We start from the raw sequence: 25,256 nt of genomic DNA, 5'->3' as shown, positions 1-25,256 counted from the left end.
GCTTACTGACCGTGCAAATCTTTCAGTCGTTTTTTAACCCACTTCCCGTGATCCATTCGTGCTGACATTTTCCACACAGACTCGTTGTGCGAGACAATTAATGTTCGTGAAATTTTTTTTCAAAAATTTAACACTTTTTAGGCAAAAAAAAATTATTTTACATTTATTCAAATAGAACTCATTCATGGCTTTGGCTGAACGTCACAGTGTAGGAGCCCAGAACGTAACCCCTCCACAGGCCGTGGCAGAGTAGCGCAGTTGGTAGCGCCCTCGCTTCCCATGCCAAAGGTCGCGAAATCGATCCCCGCGTCCTCCACAGGCGAATATATTTTTAAATCCTTTATACTAAGTTCGCTTGCTTGCTTAGGACCGTGCAAATCTTTTGCTCGTTTTTAACCCACTTCCCGTGATCCAATCGAGCTGACATTTTCCACAGACTCGTTGTGCGTGACAATTAATGTTCGTGAAAATCTTCTTCCAAAATTTTACACTGTTTAGGGAAAACAAATTAAATATTTAATTACCAATTGCTTAATACTGGCAGACAATCATCTGACCCATAGGTGGCAGCCATCTCAAGCCAGAGGACGAGAAGACTCTAGCCACCACGCATATAAAGGATTTATAGTGAAAAACTTTGTTTTTACGGGTTTACTTGTTCAACTTGTGCAAAAGCAAACTATCGTTCCTGGGTCCCTGACAGCGCATCTCTTATCCTATGCACGTTGTAGTTCGAGTGTGTCAATGCTGTGTGTATTGTACAGACAGCCGCGGGGCAGGCTTTTCACTCTTAACGTAAAAATGAACCAAATGAAAGTCACTGCTGGCACGAGGGCGTTGTGAACCGCCAGAGCCAGCTGTGTGCCAATGGTGCTCCTCCTGCTGCTGCCGCTCCTCCTGCTCTTGCTGCTGCTTCAGCTCCTGCTGCTGCTGGACAGCGATTGCGCGTGTGGGGTTTTGGGTCTTACTTGGCGAGCTCAGCGAGCTCCTGCTCGTGTGTGCTTTTGCGCTCGGCCAGTTCGTTAGGGAGGCAGGTAGAGATGATGTCCTCCAGCAGCACAGTCTGGGGGAATGTCCGCTGTGCCAGGTACTGCGGCGCACACGCACCATGCCCACCACCCATGCTCTTGTTTAGTCTCAAACCAATTTTTTTATTCAACTGTGCAACAGGGTCACACCGGAGCTGTGTCTGGCCTGCACAGCGTGGCTCAAGCGATGCCAGGTGGGTTTTTCCACTGCAGAACCTGAGCCACATTTGATGACGTCACATGCAATGAACGAGTCGAGGCGCGCCTACGACGAAAATGATTAACCTCGCCCCTGGACCTGCTTCGGCCCGAGCCAGACTCAGATGTCTTGCGACGCCAGTTTCACGCTTTGGCTCTGCCTCGCCTCGGCAAATAGCCAGTGGAAAACCACCTGCACCTTGAGGGAACCTCGCTGGTGTGGCTTTGATGTGCCAGTGGAAGAGGGCTGTTACAGCCCACAGGGTGAAAAATGCTGAGAGAGAGCACTTTTTTTTTAAGGCTGACGTGGCACATGAAGCCGTCTTGTGACCAGCACCACACCTGGCCGCATCCGTCTCCCTCGGGTTCATGTTACACGCTGCACCAGGTCACTTGTTAAAGGCTGAGTTGACCTACACGATGTCACTATTTTGTGTATGACTGTAAATTTAACCCAGGTCACGGAGTCAGTAGACGACAGTTCATTATCCCTCTGGGGTAGATAAAATGAGTATCACTCTATGGAAAGGCAACAGTGGTAATTCTACCCAAAACTATTTCCTGCAATGGCAGAGTGTAAATTACACTCCTGGTTTAAGTCATTGACTTTTCACGAAACGGGTACGAATTTTCTTCACCCCAGAGTCGTGATGAGTCGAGCTGACCCCCCCCCCCCCCCCCCACCTGGGGCAATGATATGGAAATCTGTGAAAAAGAGCTTTATAGCTCATCGAATTCTTCCATTATAAATATTCTGATTTGAATTCAGTGCCTTCTGATTTCCCGACTGCGAGTCGGGTGCAGTCGCCTCACCTCAGCCAGTGTCTGCTTGCAGAGGGGGCACTTGGGGGTGTGGTCCAGGCAACGTTCCAGGCATTTCCGGCAAAAGCTGTGTCCACACGGGGTCGTCACCGGCTCGTAGAAGAGGCTGCAGTGGGAAGAGGAGGTGTGGGTGGGGAGGTAGGGGGGGTCCGACACATAGACGAGCAAACTCAAAGGACGGTCATTTACGACGCACCATGATCCACTCCAAGGCACTACTCGCTGGTGGAATCTTCTCCCATGATTAATAGATGGGGATTTCATATTTCAATATACTCATTTTTTCTACAACCAACTTACCCAGAATACCTTCCTCGGTATGCACAACTTTGTTAACCATGGATTCTTTCCACTTTCATAAGCAGATATAATTAAGACTATATACATGTGGTACATAAGACTATTCAATCAACCAACCATTAATCCTGGGTGAATAAAATTACTACCACTTTGTGATAATTCAGCAAAAGTGATCATTCTATGGAAAGCCTGGCCTTTGCCATGGGAAAATGGAATTCCACTACCGGCTCAAGATCTGCGAACAGTAATGGGTGTAGCTCCATTTCTCGAAAATGCGGAGGAGAGATGCTTCACCCGGTTTTGTTTAACTATTAAAATAAAGCTCTAGCAGAAAAAATAAGGGCAAGTCACAATTGTTATGCATTGATGTGGGTTTTGAGGAGTGACGCTATCATGGTAAGCCATTAAGCGGTGTTACCTAAGCGGTCCGAATGCTCAGAGACCTAGAAAATAGTTGCGTAATGCGGACACAGGTTATGGGCTTAAGTAAAAGGGCACAGCACCGTCTGGCGATCAGATGAGACCGATCACCGTGATTAGACAACCGCACAACCTTTGGATCAGCTGTGCATAATTCGATTCTGGAGGATTAATTCAGCCTGTCTTTGAATAATGTACAATATCGCCAAGTGACCTAGATTAGACGACAGCATCAAGAATAATGTTCACATTTAATTTTCAATGCAGTTCATATTAAATCAAAAGCATTGGGTGGTGCTTATCATCCATCGGCAGGCTTCAGCCAGTGGTGTAAACTCCACATTCTTCGAGTAGGGCACAGTCTCTGCACAGGACAACCACGGTTGGTGTCCTACAAAGTAGTCCTCATTTTACCAAAAGTTGAGTTTGATTTAAACTCGCATCCTTCCATTTTTTAGTCAAGCACTCATCGATTCCTCCACCCATGCACCACGGTGGCGAGATGTTACCTTGCCTGGTATGCAGGAGGTCGTGGGTTCGATCACGACCGTGATGCCTGTATATTTGGAGTTTGCGTGTTCTCCCCGTGGTCGTGTGGATTTTTATTCGAGTCCTCCGGTTTACCCTCCACATTTAGAAACATTCATTTAGAGTATTTGGCTGCTTCATTGAGCTATCATGTGTGGCCAGATTGCTTCTGAAAAAGAGCTACATAGCTCAATGGGCCTTACCTGGTAAAATAATTTTTTTTTTAAATGTGTTTAGCTTATAGTTTAAAGGTCCTACCAGACTGACTGTTTTATCTCACCAGATCACAACACTTTCCGCGTCTTCCCTGGGCTCAGTGCAATACGATAATTCAACGGCACCAGCAGGAGGACACCTGGTACTTCATGCCCTGTCCAGCATGTGACCCCGAGTGTGTCTGTGGCCATGAGTCCCAGACACATCGCATAAACCTGCCCACTGAGATCTGGTGTGAGAGGCACTTCGTTTCTCCACTTAGCATATCGGGAAGCAATTGAGGGGATCGCCATCCTAGACATCACATTCTAAACTTTTCCTGTCATACGCAAAAAGACGATGCCACGCTAAGGAGAAATTCTATGGAGAGCTCCCACAAAGAACATTAACTCACTGCAGTGACACGTAGCCTGGTTTTCCAGGCTTGAATGCATTCTTTTAAGACACGCGGAACCCAAAACCACGGGGAGTGAAATCCAGGATGGCTCTTGCCGATTAGGCACCTGCATAAAATACTGCTCAAGACTGCAAGCTGCAAGGCACCATCGGGACCGGAGCACCAGCCTCCCATGTAGCAAATAAGCCTTTTTTTTCATTGTACCAGGGGTAAAAGAAAGGCTATGGAAAATGCATCCAATAAAATTTCACGTTCACTCGCGGTGAATGTGTGCACGTGTGTGTAGCCCTTTTGTAAATCCACTGCTAGATAATGGCCTCCCCAAGGCATGCGGGCCATGGGAATTTTTTTTACCATACTTCACCATGCTGGTCAGTGCTGGTTGTAGGTACTACTGGAGCAAGTATACCACAACAATGGATTTTGCTGCACAAACACAGCCAGCAGCAGCCTCTGAGGCCTGTGCTATGCATGGTGGTTACCCATCCAAGCACTTTCCAGTCTAAAAAACTGCTCAGGTTAAGATGTGATCAGGTTGGGCATATTCTGGGTGCTTTGGTGATAGGATTAACTAACTATTTTAGAGATTAACATTTTTTTTATTTTACAATGTAAAGCTCAGAGCTATATAGCTCTTTTTCAGAAGAGACTTGGGCAAACATGATAGCTCAATGAAGTGGCTTATCATGTGTAAATTTACAAAAGCCAAATAATGTGTTTATATATAAATAAGTTACATGACTGATGGAGATGACATGTCTGTGGAATTGAATAAAAACGAGAGGGTGAATAATATAATTTTGAGCATGAGGAACAGAGCTGGAAAATCATGCAAGACGTTTTTACATCATGACAACTGTTGACACTTTAGTTAAAACTCCTGATTCACAGTCATAAGGTTGCGAGTTAATATCCTGGGTAGGGGTCAACTCAGCCCTTCATCCCTGTAAGGTCAACAAAATGAGTATAATTTTTGAGTATCAAATGAGTATAATTTTGTGAAAAATCAACCGCGGTTCTCTCTCGTGAAAGACCCCTGCCACAGAAATGTGGAATTTAAGCCAGTGACTCACGGCCATCGACAGAGATGAATGCCACGCCACACTTTTCAGAGGAGAGGAAACATTTTGACTTTGTGTCCGGAAGCTCCCACGTTCATTCTCATATGTCCTGCGTACGTATATCTCACGGGGTTGAGTGGCAACCCCAACTGGGATTGAACTTGCAGCCTAACAATGGTGAGCGGACTGCTCTCATCACAGCTGGATAGAGGGGAAACAGGAAGGCAGTAAAAAAAAAAAGGTAGTCTCCATATATATATATAAAAGGAAAAGTTGTGAATATGTGTCTGTTCAAAATGTTTAGCGTACTTCCCGACATGCAACAAACTTAAAATTTGACATGTGGGTACTTTCCAGACTGTACACCATGCAAAAATTATAAAAATACACTTTTTTTTGGGGGGGGGGGGGGGGGGGAGCTCAATAATGCATATATTTTTGCACGGCAAGTGAGCTGTGACGTCAAATCTGTCACGTGACCCGCGCATGTTGAAGCGTAACGCATTGTAGTTTAGTGGTTAGCGCGCTGCGCTACGAACCCGGCGAACCCGAGTTCGATTCCCGCTCACAACCACCACCGGTGACGATTATTTCAACCGCTCCTGGGCCTCCCCTAGGTCGACTCAGCCTCAAACGAGTAACTGCTGTGGTGTGTGAACATCGGCACTGGGGAGACAAAGGCGGCCGCGCGTGGTGGATCCAAGTCCCGGGTGAAGCCGGGTAGTACAGCTAGTTTAAAATGAACCAGTGTTCAGACTGTCACTGCATCTGGCACAACTGTGGTGCCCTCGTTCTAATTCATCACAGGAGTGTTGTACGAAATGAATTGCGTAAGAAGCCCATTTGTCTTGTATTTCCTGGCGCGACAGCTGCATCGCAGCAGTGCGGAGAGGGATTAGTGGAAGTGAACACAATATCTCTACGAGAGGCAGTCTTAATTAGCTTGAGACTACCTCCTGTAAGCTTATAGTCTTCTCATGCTGTCGAAGTAAATTGGTCAAGTTTATGAATTATGGAATTACCACATAACAAAAATCAGCTACATATTTCTGAGATATAAATGAGAATTAGTTAAAAGAAAAAACCCACATCAGTCAAAGAATCAAGTTGAATTTTCTCCTGGCAAAAACATTGATTGGTGCTCAGGGTCATTGGTGAACCTGAGCCAGTGAATACAATTTCCCATCCCTATGGCAAATAATGTAGCACAGTCCCCGCTGACTTTTCACATAATGATATTCATTCTATCAGCGCAAAAGCGGGTAAGAGCTGAGTCAACCCCCAACTGAAATCACTCAATCTTCCAATTCTGGGTCAAGAGATCTGCCACAGCATTACCCAGTGGTCATTTCATTTTCTTGCGAGCACCTCTATGCATTACGCTGAAAATAAATTACATTTCATGATTAATGGGTATGACCGTGCCTACAGCAGAACCTTACACTGAATCATTCAGCTCAAAGCCAACTCTAGATGTGGTGACTCATATCTGTGATGATCGGTCTCTTCTGCATTTGAGTGTATTTGGAGGCAGGGCTGTCAGGATCGTTGATTTATTGGCTGCTACATTTCCATGCATTTCCATGTGATAAGCCACCTTATTGAGCTATCATTTGTGGCCAGGCTGCTTATGAAAAATAACGAAGACATAGTTTAGTTTATAAATTTCTTAATTTTCAATTATGTTTTAGTGATTTACGTAGCTTTGCTATACTTTACACTTTTATCGTTGTTTTTGTATTGTTTGTTGTTGAAACTTTCTGACCTGCCACCACTGGACATCTGTGAAAAAGAGCTTCATAGCTCATCGGATTTCTCCAGGATATTCTGATTCTATTTCATGAGTGAGACTCCCACTGGTTGCACGACACTCTGGTTCAGAGTTATCGGCTCACCATTGCAATGTTGCCATATATAAATTCGGTCAATTTCATAACAATTACTATTTAGTACATTTGGTATTCACGCCATTCGTATAGCTTAGGGCTATCACAAAGGTGCTGCTGTGTTTCATAGACATCATCTGCAGTCGTTCAGCAATTTAGCCGAGAATAGATTCCAGATCAATAAACCGAGTACTGCTTTGTGGAACATTAAGGGTCGCTTTTCTATGGAGAAACCGGTTCCACAGGTAGAAATTCCACGTGAAAATGTAGAATTCCACATGGGAATGTGGGATTTCTATGAGACAATGTGGAATTTCTGTCATCCAGAGATATTTTCAGCTGGGAGACCTTTTCACGTTTTCTGATAGAAACGGTCAGATTCCGCAACCTGAATGAAATTATTTTGCGATCTTTCTTTCCCATTTCAGGCTAGACACCTAGAAACTGACTTACACATGCATACACGTAGCTTAATTTACCTTTCATTAATTTACAAATTTCTGGGTGATAAAGGAACCCAAGAACTCAACTGAAAGGCTGTATTGGTTTGTGCTAATGAAGAGGCAATCAATTAAAGTAGACGTACCTCACCGAAAAAGAGAGCAGTATGAATCAAAGAATAATTAGAGTCCAGATTAATTTGTTTCCTGAAATACTGTTTTTGTTTTTCATAATAAACAATACACCAGCACATTTAACACCGTGATTTTAATACTCTACACATGAGAGCACGGACGCCCAACACTCAATGGGCTTTTCCTGCAATTTAAACATTGGCACGGAAGTAACGTTGCACTACACACACCATGGATTGTATTAGCCACCAAAAGGAACCATTGCAAACAATAACAAACCTCATCCAGGAGAAATAAAATGAATGGAAATATCATGAGCCTCTGTCATTTAATCCTCGCTTTCCTACAAACTGAACCTTGTTGAGATAATTAAATCAGTTAACAAGGATAAGTAAGAGAGGGCCGCATGGCGAGCAGCGCATCAAGTGTGGTCGTAATCCAGCAGATCGACCCTGTGCTTAAACAGTCCACTCGGAACCCATTAAGAAATACGTTATTCAACAGACTGATGATTCACCCATCTGTTCATTTCGTGTATCCGCCCTTGCTGTCACATTCATGTCTTGGCAGAAACCAAATAACTGAAGTTTTTTGTGGTAAAATAAAATCCGTACAGAAGTTTGACAACTTTACCATTTTGAGCTCAACACTGCTGGAAGCTGTCTTTCCAAAAGATGAACGAATGAATGAGGCTCTCAGTCGTTGCTTTCCGAAGAGAACTTCAACTCGGAAGTCCCATACACACAGACCCTTGTGTCACCTTCGTAACAGGTTCCCATTCACCTTTTGCCAGAGGACTCAGGCTCTGTCCTTGTGCAAGGATGTTTATAATGTAGCTCGATGGCTCCAAGTTAATTCTGCTCTGTTGCACGAGCCAGGCTGGGAGTCCCTATGCTTAAAATGATGCAAGGACAATGCTCAACGATCCAACCAATGTTATGAAGCACAAGCGGGACAAAGCGTAACATAAAACCTGTGTGGTGGGCTGATGTTTATTGTACGTGTGGACTGTATATATGTATGTTTAACTTCTTTCGCACCGTACGTAACCAAACGTGCTAAAAATATTTTGGGGGGTGGGTGCGGACTAAAGTTCTCGTCCAACTGTGTACGCATCGTAGAAAGCAAATTTTGTCAATGCCATTTAGTTGAAGAAACGTGTGGAACAGAGTTGCAGCCACAGGGGGGAACACTCTTGAGAGGAAGACCACAGCGGAGATGCAGTGATCAAATCAGCCCATGTGCAGGAGGAGGAGGTGAAGACAAGATTGTGGCACAACAAAACTATAAGCGGTGGTAATGACTTGGAGAGGCGTTTATCCAGCAGTGGATAGGTGACAACGACGATGATGAGGATGCACATTTTGAGCCCATTACATCCACAACAATTGCACATGGGTTAATCTGGCTCCGAGAGTTTGGCAGCTTCAGGTGAATGCCACTTTGTTCAGCTGTCATTTGTGGCCAGGTCACTTTTGAAAAAGAAGCTAATAAGCTCAAAGGACTTTATCTGGAAAGATACGAATTTTTTGGTAGTTTTATTTGTATATATTTTTTAAGCGATATGTTTACCTTTCCTATACTTTGCACTCCTGTTCGCGTTTTCGTATTGTTTGTTGTCGTAACGGACCCGCCCCTACTGGACATCTGTGAAAAGAGCGATGGGCTCACCGCATGCAGAGGGAGCACTCCAGGTCAGAGGCATCGATGAGGTTGGCTTGCACCATCCACCTCCTGCCCGTGCTGGCCCCCTGCTGCAGGTCGGCTCCCGGTTCACCACCTATGACGCAAAGACGGTCTGTCAAAAGGGCGCACACACCCCTTCCCCTCTGCACACAGGCGCAGATCCACGTGGCAGGCGAAAAGACGGCAGCACGACACACGCCCCACCAATCCCCCCCCCCCCCCGCGTCTTTGTCTCGCCATCTGGAAACGTGTCCCCGAGCTCCACCGCAAAAAGCCAATGTCACGCATTTGCGCGCGTCCAATTTTGAACTACAAGAGGTGCCACTGTCTCTGCCATCGTCGGTGGGGCAAATCACCCACGTAAAAGTGCATTTTGGACGTTTAAGATGTGATTCTGGCCTTCCATGTGATTTCCCCTGCACATTCATTATGGTCTGAGCCAAGTCACTTCTTGTAGCATAGTACTTTCTACCTTTTATTTATGCTAGTTACGACGATTGCCATTTATATAATAATTTTTAAAACACATCTATTTAATAAGGTAACTAGGATAGCTATGTATCAGACTTATTAAACAACTTTAAAGGGTCACCACTTCCCTGGGGTACCGCAAAAGCCTTATTATAATTAACTCTACGAATGCGCACCAGTCTCTAAAAGTCTTAACACTGCCACTGGCAAATACAGAGAAGTTATTCATAAAAGGCATTAGTTCTTTAAAAAACTGACAACACATGCAAGTGACACAGTGAATGTGTTTGGACAATGGAAGAGCACTTATTGGGATCGTTTATTGTGCTTCCACTCGCTCAGAGCTGTGCTTGCTCCTTGATTTTCAGAGTGATGTTAATGTCAGGGACTGGACCAGTCCCTTGATTTATTTATATTACATATGACCTTGTGGGTCTTCCAACAAGCACACGGCGATAGACAGGTGCACAAACACGCTCCGCTCTTGTTTGGCCACATTCACTCAGCAAAGCATTATTCAAGTGCAAACTCCAAAGCAAGGTCATCCCATTCTTCATTTGCACTGCTTCATGACAGAAAAATTTTGATAGACTAAGGCTTTGCACAATGGCTGAGAACAAAGGCCTTGAACGAATCTCAACCCCATATATTGATGGTGATTATAAGATAGTTATAGGTGTTAATGGAGATGAAAATGATGGAGGTTATTGCGGTGGTGCTTGTGATTGCATTTATTTTTGGTGGTAATGATCATGATGATGTTGACCAGATTATAACGATGGCGACAATGTTGCATGCGATGATGAGGATTCTAAGACGAGGATAACCATGAAAGTAGCGCGACTTAAGCAGACGATAACAACAACGACGATGATGGCGGCGAGAGCAGCGAGGCCGCTCACCTTCCGTCTTGAGCCGTTTGGTGATCTCGTCTTTCGCATCGCCGAGTTTCCGTTTGAACGGAACACGGGCGGTCAACTCGGCCGCCCTCTCCCGCTCTGCCGGCGCCGCTTTGCCATGCGCTGCGTTGACAGCTGCCACAGGGGCCTGGGCTGGGCCCTCACTGCATAGGGACCCTGCTCGGGCGCTGCACCCAGCTCCCTCCTCCTGCTCAGTCCAACTCTCCCCATCTTGCTCAGAACAGATATTCTTTGGAGGGAGACACAACCCAAACAAAAAAAAACGATTTTATTTTGTACGTTCATAGCTAGCATGTGCATCCAACGACAACAGCCTGGGAGCTTACTCAACAAACCACCGTGACTTTCTGACACGCTGCTATCATGACCTCTGGTGATGTCCCGGCCAAGCTAGAGTCCTTGAACTTGCACCGCAAAGTGGAGATGTGCGGCTTCAGCTATGTCGTGACGCAGAGGACACAGAGGGAGTTGTGTCACTTAACTCTTATAAAAGCCTGGCTTGTTAGAGGAAATCTGAACGTCATCCAATGGACAGAAGGTGAGATTTGAGGGGTGATATATTTAAATTCACAGAAGCAGATTTCAATTATGGCACTGACATGAATGAGGAGTAGTGTGATGACATCATGTCATGGGCGCTGTAAGGTGTGATGACGTCATGTCATGAGCGCTGTAAGGAGACAACTTTGAGAACAGGGGCGGGTCCGAGTAAAGGGGAGGAGCCGCCCAAGGGGTACTTAAGGGGGACCCCATGACGAAGGCGGGGTTCATTGTGGGAGCCCGGAGTGTGGATCGGCTGAAAGAGGTCTCTCCCGCTCGTGACCGGATGGTGTTGGCTGAACCCCCGTCTGGGATCGACGAGTGGGAGAGCCGAAGAGATAGTCGAGAGTAGGGCTCGAAGAAGTCTGTGAGAATCGGCTGAGAGTGAGTGGGGTTCTTCTCTCCTCGGCCGGGCGGTGTTGGATGAACCCCCGTCTGGGCCCGAGTGAGAGAGCCCAAGGCATAGCCGAGGTTAGGACAAGTAGAGCTTGGGGGTCCATGGGAAGGACCGAGTATAGAGAACACCTACCCCTGGTGTAAGCCAAGTGTTTAAACCGTGTTAATAAACGGCGAAAGCCCTTACAAGACGTTCCGTCTCCGCGTGGTTCTACGACGTAACACTTTGACAGTAAAATATAAATGCCATACATTGGCTTTTTATTCAAATCTTTGTTTTGACACCACTGGTCCCTTACAACTGATATTTAAACAAATCCACAGCTTCAAGCTTGTACCAAGACAATGGCACCGCATCAATGGTTCGACTTTTATTTAAACACTGAATGAGAGACTCATCTGAACAGTTTTTTTACCTCCGTGCATAAAGTTTAGTCATAAGGTGAATTGTGATATCGATAATACACAGCAAGCTACATTCCACTAAATTTAGATGAAAAAAAAATGATTGATTACGGGTAGGGGTCGGCACGGTTTGGCTCAAACCACCAAACCGCGGTTTGAACCGAACCAAATCGGTTTGGTTTGGCTCTGTTTGAACTGGTTCGGTTTGGGGCTACGAAAACCGACTCGGTTTGGCTCGGACAGGGTGGAACCGGCTCAAACTAGTTTGGTTGGTTGTAAAGGCCGAGTACAGCAATATCAAGGACATGATGACGGACATTCTCAACCAGCGCTACCCAGCGTTGACGACGGACGCGGCGCCGCCTTCGGCGCCGCGTGGCGGCATTAACATCCTCTTTGACATGGTCTACGCGCCCAATGCTCACGACGGCGCCACCTCCGAGGTCGACCGCTTCCTGCTTGAGCCGACTCAGGACCTGAGCATGGACGTCGTCGAGTGGTGGAAGCTGTACGGCGGCAAGTACCCGCGCCTACGACGCGTGGCCCTCGACTATTTGCCTATCCCTGGCGTCGTCCGTGCCCTCCGAGAGAGCAAACTCGGCCGCCAAGCGCTCCTTTCTCGACCGACCAAACCTGCACAAGTGCACGTTCAAGGCCGAGATGTGTGTGCGCTCGTGGGCGCGGATGTTGCCTAGTGTTGGGGTTTCACTGCCATTGAACTACCACACTGCGTTCAAGGACATTGGGCGTGCCAAGCTTGAGGAGATGGCTGTGGACGACATCGTCGTCCAGTACTTGCTAGTGAATCTCAATATGAAGAAAGCCTGCGTAGAAATTAGCGATTAATACACTTGATATTTGTATTGAATGCGAATATTGTTTGCCGCGCATCTTTTCGGTTCAAGCCAACTCAAGAGGTTTGGTTTAGCTTAGTTTGGTTTGGTTTTGGTTTGGTTTGGTTCAGTCGTCGCTGGTTTGGTTTGGTTTGCTCAATTTGAAACCAGTTTGAGTCGGTTCAAACCGTGCCGACCCCTAATTACGGGTTAAAAAGTGTGGAAAGTTTCTGAATAACAACTTGTTTGCACTGACGCTTTAACTCATGTGCCAAGATATTACAGTCACTAATCAACACTATCCAAATATTCCCACATCCTCAACCATAGCACCAGATCATGGACCGTGGAATCAAAATTTCATGATAAACATGCCAAACCAATGGCGAAATGTTACCTCCATCGCCTGGTATGGAGGAGGTTGTGGGTTCAATTCCGACCCTGATACCTAAATATTTGGAGTTTGCATGTTCTCTCTCTCCCCATGGTCGTGTGGATTTTTCTCCGGATACTCTGGTTTTTCCCTCCAGATTTACAGTGAACATGAGTTTAGAGTATTTGGCTGCTATATATGTCCGCATTATAAGCCACTTCACTGAGCCATCATTTGTGGCCAGGTCTTTTTTTTAAAAGAGCTATATAGCTCAGTGGGCTTTACGTGGAAAAATGAAAAGTTTAGTTTTAGATCGAGAGGTGTGGTGATGGTACCATCCACATGACCAAGTGTGCAAGCACATAGTTCATCTTCATGACTCCATAGAGTGAAGCCAAGATCTTTCACGGTCGCTTTGCCCGGGTGACATGTGAGACTTTGAATACTTGGATGCTTAAAGTTAACGCGTGATTAGCCACTTCGTTGAGCTTTCATTTGTGGCCAGGTCGCTTCTGAAACGGAGCTATAAGTGGGCCTTACCTGGCAATATAAAATAAAAATGTATTGTTTAAATAGTTTGAATTTATAATACAGAAACAAACACCCTAATACCAACAAGCGGTTCTCCTGTGGAATGGTGGGCGGTTTAGAACAGGGAGTGGTGGTGTCAGGTAGGGAACCCAGTTCTAGTGTTCGTACCAGTTACAATGCTCGTATTCATTTTCCCCAGCGAGATCACTGCCACTCGCACGAATCAATACAATATAAATCCTCGCCAGATTTTACAATGTACAAGATGGTCCTCCATCCGTTCGTTGAGATCTGGGGGGTTCGTAAGGTGTTAAAATAACGGTACATTAGCGATGATCTACGCAGGGAAATTCCACATTCAATGAGTCCTACTTTGTAGCCACTCGACAGAAGTTTGTAAAAGAGACAGGCCCTTGACATGAGAATGTGTTATTTCCAATGACAGCCCAAAACTGCCAACAGATGGAAGCAATGGCCCAATATATGTTTGCGCAGGGAGACACTGGTGGTTGTCCTAAAATAAATATAGACATGACATCCTCTGGTTCAGGGTCATCAATAGAGATGAGCAATCAGGCAATTTGACTTGGTTTATGACAATAATAAAACTCGACGTGATGAGCACTGGCTTTCAACTGCTTTCTATCTGTTTATATGATTGCTGTATATCTGTTTTTTTTTACAAACAATAAAGCTCAACAGCCACGTATAAACCAAGGAGTCACTTAATAAATGTAAATTTGAAAATAACAGAAAGTGTAATTTCCAATGACAGACAACTGTTTATGCCCCATTTCGTAATTTTCGTAATTCTCATTCGTCAAGCAGATGAAAACCCGTGGGTAAGCATGATGGGTGTCTTCAATCCCACAATTGTGGTTTGTGCTGCTGTTAATTTGTCTCTTCTGGAAAACACGCTTCAGTATGGGCGCCTCTTCTTCTATGCATAGCCCTGATACCTCGTGACAACAGCCCCACCATCACATCCTGTTAGGAATAATCGGCTTGCACTGTTACATAAGGGTGCTTTCATTTTTTAATACACAGTGACAGATTTGCACACAGGGTCAACGAGAAGGCTAGGACCCACAAAACAGGTTCAACTATTCGGCCGTGTTCGCAGGTCAAAGCCAATACTGTTTAACAAGCAGTAAGCTTTCACGACCAATATTATCCATAAGACGATTTTTAGGGTTAGATCGCGTAAATATAAATGTGTTGTTGAACCCGCCGGCACCCGACACGGCCAATTAGTAAGGTTTGGTCACGTAAACAAAACATGCCAATTTGTTACTAGTGTAGAGGTGTATTTATGCATGGGCACGGATGGCTAACAAACACAAGGGACGTGGTTAGAGCCGTACACAGAGGAGGTGCTCACACCGACGTCCGCACTCATCCCCCACGGGCCCCTCCCGGGGGAGCCGAGTACTATAAAAGGTGGTGAGCCGGAGGGCTCGAGGTCGAGTATTAGTTTAAACCAGCGAAGACGGAAGACCAGCTAGAATAGGCCCCAGCGCTCCCCTGGCTCGCTGTCCTTGTCAGGGCCGACCAGGGCAAGCCGGTGGCGTGGCCCCGAGAGCCCAGACTGACGTTCTTATAAGAGCCGGTCTGGATACTCAGGGTGCCGGGATCCCAGCTTGACCAGGGCTGCGATAGGTAGCCTCCCCTAGCTCCGTAGTGGAGGACTCGGGCGTAGGTTAGCGGGGTTAGATGTTGTGTCTCCCTGTTAGACGAGTGAAGGGGACGATATCCCTTTAAGTACTGTGTGTACCCGTTACTGTGCACGAGTTGGTGTTAATAAATAAGTGTGCCTCCGACCCCGTCGTCCAAGCCTCCTAAATACTTATTACATCTGGCGTCAGAAGTAAACGTTCAACGATGGACACACGAGGGACGACACGTACCAGAGAGTCAAAGATGGAAGACACCACGGCCGAATCACCACCAGAGATGGCCGAGGTCGGATCGGAGCAGCCGGGGCCGAGTACACCCGCGCTGCTACGACAGGAAGGAGGGGATGCGTCGGCCGAGGGACTTCGGCTGGCTCACTCCCGCCTGGCGGAGCTGCTCTACGCTGCGGCCGCCGCGTTGGAGGAGATCACGCGGCTGGGGGCTGGAGGGGCTGCGCGGGACGACGACAGCAGCCGACGCGCGGCGACATCTCCCGCCACCCCGACGCGGCTCGCGGTTAAATTTCCCGCCATCACTACAGTGCGAGCAGAGGGCGGGGCCGGCCCGCGTCAGGTGACTGCTGAGGGCCAAGCACAAGCCATGACATCATCACCACCGGCCAGCGCGTCAACAACGGTGCGACCGGCGATGCCATGCTCGCAGCCCGCCCACACTGTAACGTCTGCTGGGAACGACGGAGCGCGATCTGCAGCCACGGACGTCGCGGTACAGCAGCGTCTGCCGCCTCTCAAAGAATTCGTGGGCGCCGACGGAGACTGGGGCGGCTTCAAAAGGCGCTTCATCGCTCATCAGGAGATGGCGAACTGGACGGACGCCGAAGCACTACGCGCGCTGCCGGCGATGCTGGACAACGACACCCTGGCTACTCTCACCTCGGCGCCTAAGGAAAAGCGCGCCACGCTGCACTTGGCGCTGCAGCTGCTGTCAGCTGTCTATGGCCCGCCTTCGGACTGCAGGCAGCTATTCCACGATCGTCATCGGGGCGCCAACGAATCGCCCCTGGCCTTCCGGACTGCTCTCTTGGCCCTGGCGAAGGCTGATTTCCCGCGGATGGACGAAGAGGGAGTGGACGCTATGGTGGCTGAAAAGCTACTGCTACTCGCTGATGAGCTGGACGTCAACGTCCTGGCTCAAGACGACGCAGAGATGTCGTCCTTGCTGGTCGCGCGCCACATCCACGGGGGCTTGCGGTCCCTGCGTCGCAAGGCCGCCAAGGGGGTGGCCGGCCATGCCATGGCGGCCACCACCCTCCCATCGGAGGAGGTCTGCGGGGTGGAGCGGCGGGGGGAATGGAGATCGGCGGCACCACAGGCTCGGAACGGACCCGAGCCGCCAGGAGCAGCCCAGGCCATCTGGGGCGCTCACACGGTGCTACAACTGTGGCCTTCAAGGCCACGTTGCTTCAGGATGCCGGGCTCCCCGTCAGCGCGGGGCGACACCTCGTCAGGACGCCGCGCCGTCTCCACCCAAGCTCCAGCAGAGAAATACGGCGAGTCGTGGCACCTCACACGTTTGGCCCATGCACACATCAGACACACACTCACGCGCTGAAACGAACAGGGTTCGAAAATCGACGGCCGTTGCGTCGGATTGTTCTGAAATGCGGCGAGCGCTCCAACCGGGTCAGTGGTCGGAGCTCGCCCATCGTGTCGTTGCAGCGTCGGCGGGATCGTCGGTCGTGGTCGGTCATATTGATGGGGTAGAGGTGCGGATTTTAATTGACACAGGGGCATCGGCGACCATTATATCTGATTTAATTTATAACATCCTTCCCGTTCAAAGTCGTCCCTTGCTCCCCGTTGACGTGCCATGCTATGCCGCTAACGGGGGCTCGCTGGGCATCATTGGGCAAATCCGCGCCAAAATTTGCATTGGAGACATTAAATTATCCGGCCCTGTTTTGGTTTCCTCCTCACTCGCCGTTCCGTGCCTGTTGGGGACGGATTTCTTGGCCAAAATGCCCATTCGTATCTTGATTGACCAAGGGTGCATCGAGCTCCCGTCGGGCCGACGTGTTACATTTTTGTCTTCCCCCGCCACGGAGCGTCGGGCGTTTGCCACCGTGCAGGCGCTCGTGACAAAAACTGTGCGCGTACCCCCGGGGGCTCAGATGCTCGTCCCTCTTAGGTTGCGTCGGCCGTTTGCTGAAGGGGTTGCGGATCGGGGGGTCTTGTTGGGACCATCTCGGGCCGGGGTCAATGGACCCGATTTGCTAGCGGCTCAGACCATGGTGAAAGGGGATGGGGACCCCTTCATTGCAGTCCTTAATGTAGGATCGCAAACGGCCGTGGTTCCTCAAGGGACCGTGCTTGCACACGCAACGCCGGTACCCTGTGAGGAACCACTCATGGGTCAGGTAAGCACCGATCCTCCGTCGCGACCGCATTCGGACTGTGATGACGGATGGCTGGATGCGCTTTGCGCGGGATCAGTGGACCTGTCCGACTGAGTCCCGCCGAAAAGGATCATGTCAAATCGGCCGTTGATGACATGCTAGCCGCCGATATCATTTCCCCTTCCAACAGCCCGTGGGGCGCGCCGATCGTTTTGGTGAAAAAGCACGACGGCTCACTGCGGTTTTGTGTCGACTTTCGGCGATTGAACAAAATTTCTGTGGCAGATGCGTACCCGCTTCCTCGAATGGATGAGTCGCTCGATGCCTTGGCGGGGGCGCGATTCTTTTCCACCCTGGATTTACTTTCTGGATTCTGGCAGCTTCCTCTGGATGACGAATCCAAACCTAAGACGGCTTTCCGTACACCGCAAGGCCTCTTCCAATTTAACCGCTTGCCGATGGACTTACATTCTGCGCCAGCAACTTTTCAGCGGTTAACGGAACTGGTCTTGGCAGGCTTGCAATGGGATTCATGTTTAATTTACTTGGACGATGTCATCATCTTTAGCAAATCATTCGATGAACACCTCCAGAGGTTGCGTGCTGTTTTTCTAAAAATGCGGGCTGCCAATTTGAAATTTAAACCGCAGAAGTGCCATTTGCTCCGCGAATCGGTGCAGTATTTGGGTCACATTGTGGGGCGCTCGGGGATATCCACTGATCCCGCCAAAACGGAATGCGTCAGCTCCTGGCCAACTCCCACCTCGGTGGGAGAGGTCAGGAGTTTCATTGGGTTCGCGTCGTACTACCGACGGTTTGTGGCTGACTTCGCTACGATCGCGAAACCATTGCATGCCTTGACGTCCAAGGGAGTCAGGTTTCATTGGGGGCCGGAGGAGGAGGCTGCTTTTCGCGCCCTCCGGAATGCCCTGGTGGTGGCTCCGCCGTTGAATTACCCCGATTTCTCACAACCCTTCTTGCTCGATACAGACGCAAGTAACACGGGCATTGGGGGCGTGCTGTCCCAGCTCATTGGGGGCGTAGAGCATGTGGTGGCTTACGGTAGTCGAGTACTGTCTCCGGCGGAACAACGGTACTGCGTTACCCGTCGGGAATTATTGGCAATTGTTTATTTCATTCAGCAGTACCGCCCGTATCTGTACGGTCGGCGTTTCACCGTCCGTACAGATCATGCCGCTCTACAGTACGCCTTGCGGGTTCAACAACCATCGGGGCAGTTGTCTCGATGGTTGGAGATTCTCCAAGACTACGACTTTGTCACCACATATCGTAAGGGCATCCGCCACACGAACGCTGACGCCCTGTCGCGGTTGCCACCCACTTCGGAGTGCGCCTGCCTCTTGGGTTCGGGGCGTTGTAGGCCCCCGAACGTGACCACCGATTCGGTCTTCGTGGCCGCCGCCGATGCGCCTTCGAGCAAGAAGGGAGGGATTCGTTGCTGGGGTTATCGGTTGCGGAGTGGGGACGCCTCCAAATGGAGGACACCTCCCTCCGCGCTCTGCGCCGTCGCACCGGGGGGGTTGGTCAGGGGGTGGCGAACGTTGACTCGTGGGGGTTGTTCCAGGGGCTTTTAATGCACTGGGACGGAAAATCCCGCTGCCAACGGCTCGTGGTGCCTGCAGCATTGAGGGGTAAGGTGGTATGGGCTGCGCATGAGCGGCTCCTGCACTTGGGGGTTCACAAGACCTTTGCCATGCTCCAGCTCGATTTCTTCTGGCCGGGCATGGCAAAGGACGTGGGGGATCTCCTGGGGTCGTGCACGCAATGCGCGCAGCGGAAGCCACCAGCGAGGGGGTCCAACCCTCCGCTGCAGTCCATAAAGGTTTCCCGGGTTAACGAGCTCGTTGCTCTGGATATTCTCGGCCCATTTCCCGCTACACCCAGGGGAAATAGGTATTTATTGACAGGGGTCAAATACTTCACGAGATGGCCTATGGCCTGGCCTCTGGCCAACCAGTCGGCAGCAGCCATCGCGGAGGCCTTTGTCCAGGGCTATGTCCTCGACAAGGGTGCTCCGGAACGGCTGCTGACTGACCAGGGTAAGAATTTTTCGGGGAAACTCCTCCGCGAGGTGTGCGACCTCTTGGGTAAGGAGAAAATTCGGACCTCCCCGTATCACCCACAAACTGATGGGATGGTGGAACGGCTGCATCGGACTATCACGTCCATGCTGTCCCAGCAGGTATCGGAATCCCAGACAGATTGGGACCTTCGCATTTCCGGTGTGTTACAAGCCTACAGGATGGCTCCCCACGCGGCCACCGGATTTTCCCCTTTCTTTTTAATGTATGGCCGCGAGGCTAACCCCCCTGTGACGACCCAGCTCAAGCTCTCGGTGCCTCAGGCGAAGTCTACCTTGTCCGAACACGTTAAATTTAACATCGCCAAATTATCTGAGGCGCGGGAAGCGGCCGTGCAAAATTCTGAACTCCGCCAGAAGGCGAACGAGAGGCTTAGGCTGGGGCGGGTACATGTGTTCAAATGGAAACCAGGGGACCGGGCATGGTTGCACTGTCCCCAGGTGCCGCTGGCGACCTCGTCAAAGTTGGTACGGCCGTGGCGGGGGCCCGTGGAGGTCGTACAGGTCTTGCGGCCGCAATGTGTTCGCGTCAAATGGGGGAGGCGTCCGTGGTACGTGCACCCCTCAAGGTTGAAACTGTTCATTGCGCCGCCCCGTGGTTCACACACACACACACGCATGGCCAAACGTGTGAGGGGTCCGCCGACTCCCCGACGTCGCTGCTCTCGCCTAACCTGACATCAACTGTTCCATCTCCAGGTGCAACAGGAGTGATGGGTCCTCGCCCGCCAACCCCTTCCGGGGGGGTCGGGGGTCACTCGGCTGCCAAGCCAGACTCTCTCGCACCCGGACCGTCAACAACCGCCACTGAGCGTGCCGGGACGGGCCCTTGTGACGGGCCCGCCGCGAGAACGCGCGCCAAAACGCGCAGACTATTGTGAGGTCGGCCGTTGGGGGGCCCTTGCGGACAGTGGGGGGAGGCGTCCGGAGTGTGTGTATATATGTTGGTTTTGGGGAATGGGGTATTTATTCGGGGGGGTGCGTCGGGTTATTTTTTTTCTCTTCTTGTTGTTGTTATGGTTGTCATTGTTCTTGTTAAAATTACACGAGGCACACACGGTTTTGGGGTGGGGAGCACCTTTATTCTGATTTTGTTGCAGCCGGGGACGGCTGCGAGCTGTACAGGGGGGGGTGATGTAGAGGTGTATTTATGCATGGGCACGGATGGCTAACAAACACTAGGGGCGTGGTTAGAGCCGTACACAGAGAAGGTGCTCACACCGACGTCCGCACTCATCCCCCACGGGCCCCTCCCGGGGGGGCCGAGTACTATAAAAGGTGGTGAGCCGGAGGGCTCGAGGTCGAGTATTAGCTTAAACCAGCGAAGACGGAAGACCAGCTAAAATAGGCCCCGGAGCTCCCCTGGCTCGCTGTCCTTGTCAGGGCCGACCAGGGCAAGCCGGTGGCGTGGCCCCGAGAGCCCAGACTGACGTTCTTATAAGAGCCGGTCTGGATACTCAGGGTGCCGGGATCCCAGCTTGACCAGGGCTGGGATAGGTAGCCTCCCCTAGCTCCGTAGTGGAGGACTCGGGCGTAGGTTAGCGGGGTTAGATGTTGTGTCTCCCTGTTAGACGAGTGAAGGGGACGATATCCCTTTAAGTACTGTGTGTACCCGTTACTGTGCACGAGTTGGTGTTAATAAATAAGTGTGCCTCCGACCCCGTCGTCCAAGCCTCCTAAATACTTATTACACTAGTACAGCACACCGGTGTGTTGGAGAGTAAACTCACAACATTTACAATTCAAGTACTCTGACATTTCGCCGGTAATTACAACCAACCTCATCAGGCGACATACTAATCTCCGTGCTCCACCTACAGGACCAGGTATATGCAGTTGTGCCGTAACAGTTCACCGACATGCGTTCGGGTTATGCCGTGTGTGTTGTCCGGCACGAGGTCCGACATTTCGTTCCATGCACCCGCGAGCTTCTTCAACAACCGAATTCGAGTTCCTGAAGTTTCAGTGATTTGATTTACGCACGTGGTGTAGCAAAACGTCAGACGTAATGCCGAACAATGCGCAGCACAAGCCTAAAATTAAAAACATCGAAGAGCCCACCATGGACACGTGCGGAACCTACGCAACCGGGCTCAGTGGCACAGGTACTGACCGCGCTGGTTATCCAGCCACCCTGGAGGGTGTATAATTGTACCCAGCCAGTATGGTTGACCCACATGAAGTACAGGCCAGATTTCTCCATAGGATCACACCACGATTCACACAAATTTACACCGTTTTGTCGACTCAACAGATGCGATGGCCTGAGCTGAGCTCTCACCCAGACCTGAGTTAAGAACCTTTAAAACTGGAAATTGGGTACTTTTATCAGTGTAGAATTGGTCAAAAGTCAAATTCCGTGCCGTGTGAGATGCAATGTCATTTCCAGGTCACCATTTCCAATCGGCAATTTGCTGTCAATTTAAACAGCACATGACAATCAGAAGGGGATCAGCGACAGATCGCAAGCCGCATCGATTAACGCTTCTGAACCCGATGGGCAAATAGCAGGCAGACTTCACGATGTGCTGAAAGCACTACAGTCACATGACACTTAGATCATTAAAATTTTCAGATTGTACATTGCTCACTGTCCCACGGTCGAGGATTCACACTTAGGGTGATCGTGCCTTTGCAATTGCGGCACCTGAACTTTGGAACTCCTTGCCCATTCGAGGGCACGAATGCAGAGCACTTCCAAATCTTCAAATCTCAACTAAACACGTATCTGTTTAAAATGGCTTTCTCTCTTTAGTCATTTTCAGCCGTCTTTCTCACTTTTTCTTTACTTGGTTGTTGTTAGATATTTCCCGCCTTTCCATGCATAGCACCTTGAGAACGATTGTTTAAGGGCGATTTACAAATGTAAATTATTATTATTACGGCCACGCGACACTCACCACCTGCTAGGTGTCACGCATGCGAGTGAGGGTCTCACAATGTGACGTGCGGAGGCGAAGGGGGGGTCCCAGTGGTTTTGGGCCAGAGGGAAGAACAGCGTCTCCTTGCTGCGGCTGTGCGGAGAGGGGGGCCTCAGCCCCTCGCACATGCTCTCCGTGTTGGGGGCGAGCACCTCCCACAGAATCTGGCAAAAAATAAAAAAAAAAGAGATTGCCCATGGAGACACGACAGGTCAGGCCTCTTTTCCTTTCCACATTCCCACGATGAATTCTAATCCCCATTTTCCACTGGCACATCCGAGCAGAGCCAGCGCGGGGGCCCTCCCGTTTATGGCTGGTTTTCCACTGGCTACTTGCGTGCCAAGCCGAAACCGAAAAGCGATACGACGGCCTTACAAGACATCCGAATCTGGCTTGGGGCTCATGCAGGGCGTGTGACGCGAGTACGCAACTCAAATACACGGCATCGCCGCGTCCTCTACGTGCGTCTCGACTCGTTGATTGCATGTGACGTCGGCAGCACAGCTCGGCTTCTGCAGTGAAAAACAACCTGGCGCCTCCTGGCCCACGCCGGGCTGGCTCAATACAGCCGCAACAGTGGAAAATAGGAAAGAACGGGCCACGAACGACGCTGGTACCTTGCATTCATACAGACTCATCCCATTCGCCCCATCAGAATCAGAATATGTATTTATACTGGAGGAACCCGATGAGCTTTACAGCTCTTTTTCACAGATATAGAGTAGGGGCGGGTCAAAACGTTACAACAACAAACAATAAAAAAACAGAATATGAGCGCACAGTATAGGAAAGATAAACAAATCACAAATATAACACATATAAATCTATTTTAGCTTTCCAGGTAAAGCCTGGTGTCCGATCCCAGCAGGCTGCACCTGCACCGGTAATTATAGTGGGACAGGAGTCTGCCCCACTATCATTGTTATTGGAGTGATTTTTTCTAAAAAAAATAATTAAAGCACTCACATCCAAAGTGCTTGCCAAAAATGAACCACAATACATTTATGATCTCGTTAAAGAGCATAAACCATCACGCGAACTCCGGTCATCCTCTCAGCAGCAGGCTTTTGGCGAACCGTCAAACAAATACGGTCACTGGATCATGCGCTTTGAGATGCACTTCTGCGGCCGTCTGTAACACTCTTCCTTCCAATATTAGGAAGCCACTATGCATTTTTGAATCTCTCTGGTTTATTTTACAGCTTTTATTACATTAGGAGTCTGTCCCACGAAAATTGTCATTGGAATATGTTTTTGTTTTCATAAAATTTTAGGTTAAAATTGGATTTAAAAAATACTAGCATAGCTCTCGATATGCACGAGTTTATTGAACAAAAGCAATAATTGTTGGAGATGTAATGGGTTCAGAGTAAGCGCACACACAACATCTTGGGAGGCAACACTATTTATTTAACACAACGGCAACTCTTAACATAGGGTAGTGACCACCGATCTATCCTCGCTAAAACACATCATCGCTCGCTAACACTGACTCTCGGATACAACTAGCCTGGCCAAGCCAGGAGGGCTACGGGTTGGCCACGCTGACTTGAGGCTTGACTCTTTTTCACGAGGCATCTTCATGAGGCATCTTCATCCTGGACACTAGCAGCCCCGAACCCGGTGCGGAGGCCGCTTATATGCGCTTCGGCGTGTCCGGGCCACACCATGGCCACGCCCACCTTCGAGAACTCTCGAGAAGGCTCCTCTCCTGTCCACGTGGCCCCCAAGGTGCCCCCGGAGCCCCCAGGGCAACGGCCTCACACAACCCCTGCGGCACTGACCCACGGCCTCCAGATCCCCCGAACCGGCCGTGACGTCATTTCCGCATCCAGACATGATGACGTCATGTATGTATGTGTGTGGACCCGCGTGGTAGTGACGCTCCACCGCGTAGTGACGTCACGTGTGCGTGTGTGTGTGGGTCCACACGGTTGTGATGCTACAAGTCACTACAGAGAGACAACTGGAAAGCACATTGGAGTATTTGTATCTCAGCCAGTTAGGGAAGGCAGTCCGGGTTCCGAATGATGAAACAAAGTGGCGTACAAGAGCAGGTTGGAGTGCTTTTAGAAAACTCTGAGAAAGAAGATATCACGTAACAAATTCTAAAATTCTCAAAGGTAATTTACCTCGTTTACACGATTGGAGAGAATTTTTACCCTTGCTCTACTAAAGAGATACATGTTTGTCGCATGGCAGTGAAAATGCTACTTTATAATCAGAACTTCAATGTAGCTAAATTAATTGCAAAACAAAACTTAAGCACGATTCTTTCATGCACAATTGGTGTCCGTGATGACGCCATCAACTCTCTGTGCACTCGAAAGCCAGTTTAATCACGAGGGCTGCCTGGATTTGATTTTTGGATCTCAGCAGGGCTCAGCTCAGCACTCTTAAGATGTCCGAAGCCACCTGGATACCACCCCAACGCTGCGATTTGAACCGCAGTTGTCACAGGTCAGGCTGGGGATTCATGAAAGCGCTGAGTTGCGTTTCTCTGCAATGGATCGGGCTGCATAAAATGTTATGGTTCACCGCAAGCACGCTTTGCATTAAGAACTCTCCAAGGGAGGCCTTGACGGCTTGTGAAATGTGCGTACTGTGTGCACGCGCAA

At 49.4% G+C, this 25,256-nt stretch overlaps 1 protein-coding gene across 1 annotated transcript in view; it reads right to left on the bottom strand.

Annotated features, from left to right (window-relative positions):
- The window catches only part of LOC133349903 (LON peptidase N-terminal domain and RING finger protein 1-like), a 101,300-nt gene that overhangs the window by 10,941 nt on the left and 65,103 nt on the right, over nt 1–25,256 (bottom strand). The window contains exons 4-8 of the mRNA XM_061563757.1: nt 22,656–22,802; nt 10,491–10,737; nt 9,103–9,211; nt 2,040–2,154; nt 969–1,090 (exon numbers count right to left, since the gene is read on the bottom strand). Of these exons, the coding sequence (XP_061419741.1) occupies nt 969–1,090; nt 2,040–2,154; nt 9,103–9,211; nt 10,491–10,737; nt 22,656–22,802 (740 nt within the window). The remainder of the gene's footprint in view (nt 1–968; nt 1,091–2,039; nt 2,155–9,102; nt 9,212–10,490; nt 10,738–22,655; nt 22,803–25,256) is intronic.

Source organism: Lethenteron reissneri, chromosome 32 (genome assembly GCF_015708825.2).
Source record: "Lethenteron reissneri isolate LAM-NWPU_2019-01 chromosome 32, ASM1570882v1, whole genome shotgun sequence".
In the NCBI taxonomy this organism is placed as follows: domain Eukaryota; kingdom Metazoa; phylum Chordata; class Hyperoartia; order Petromyzontiformes; family Petromyzontidae; genus Lethenteron; species Lethenteron reissneri.
This window is presented reverse-complemented; position numbering and strand designations above follow the sequence as displayed.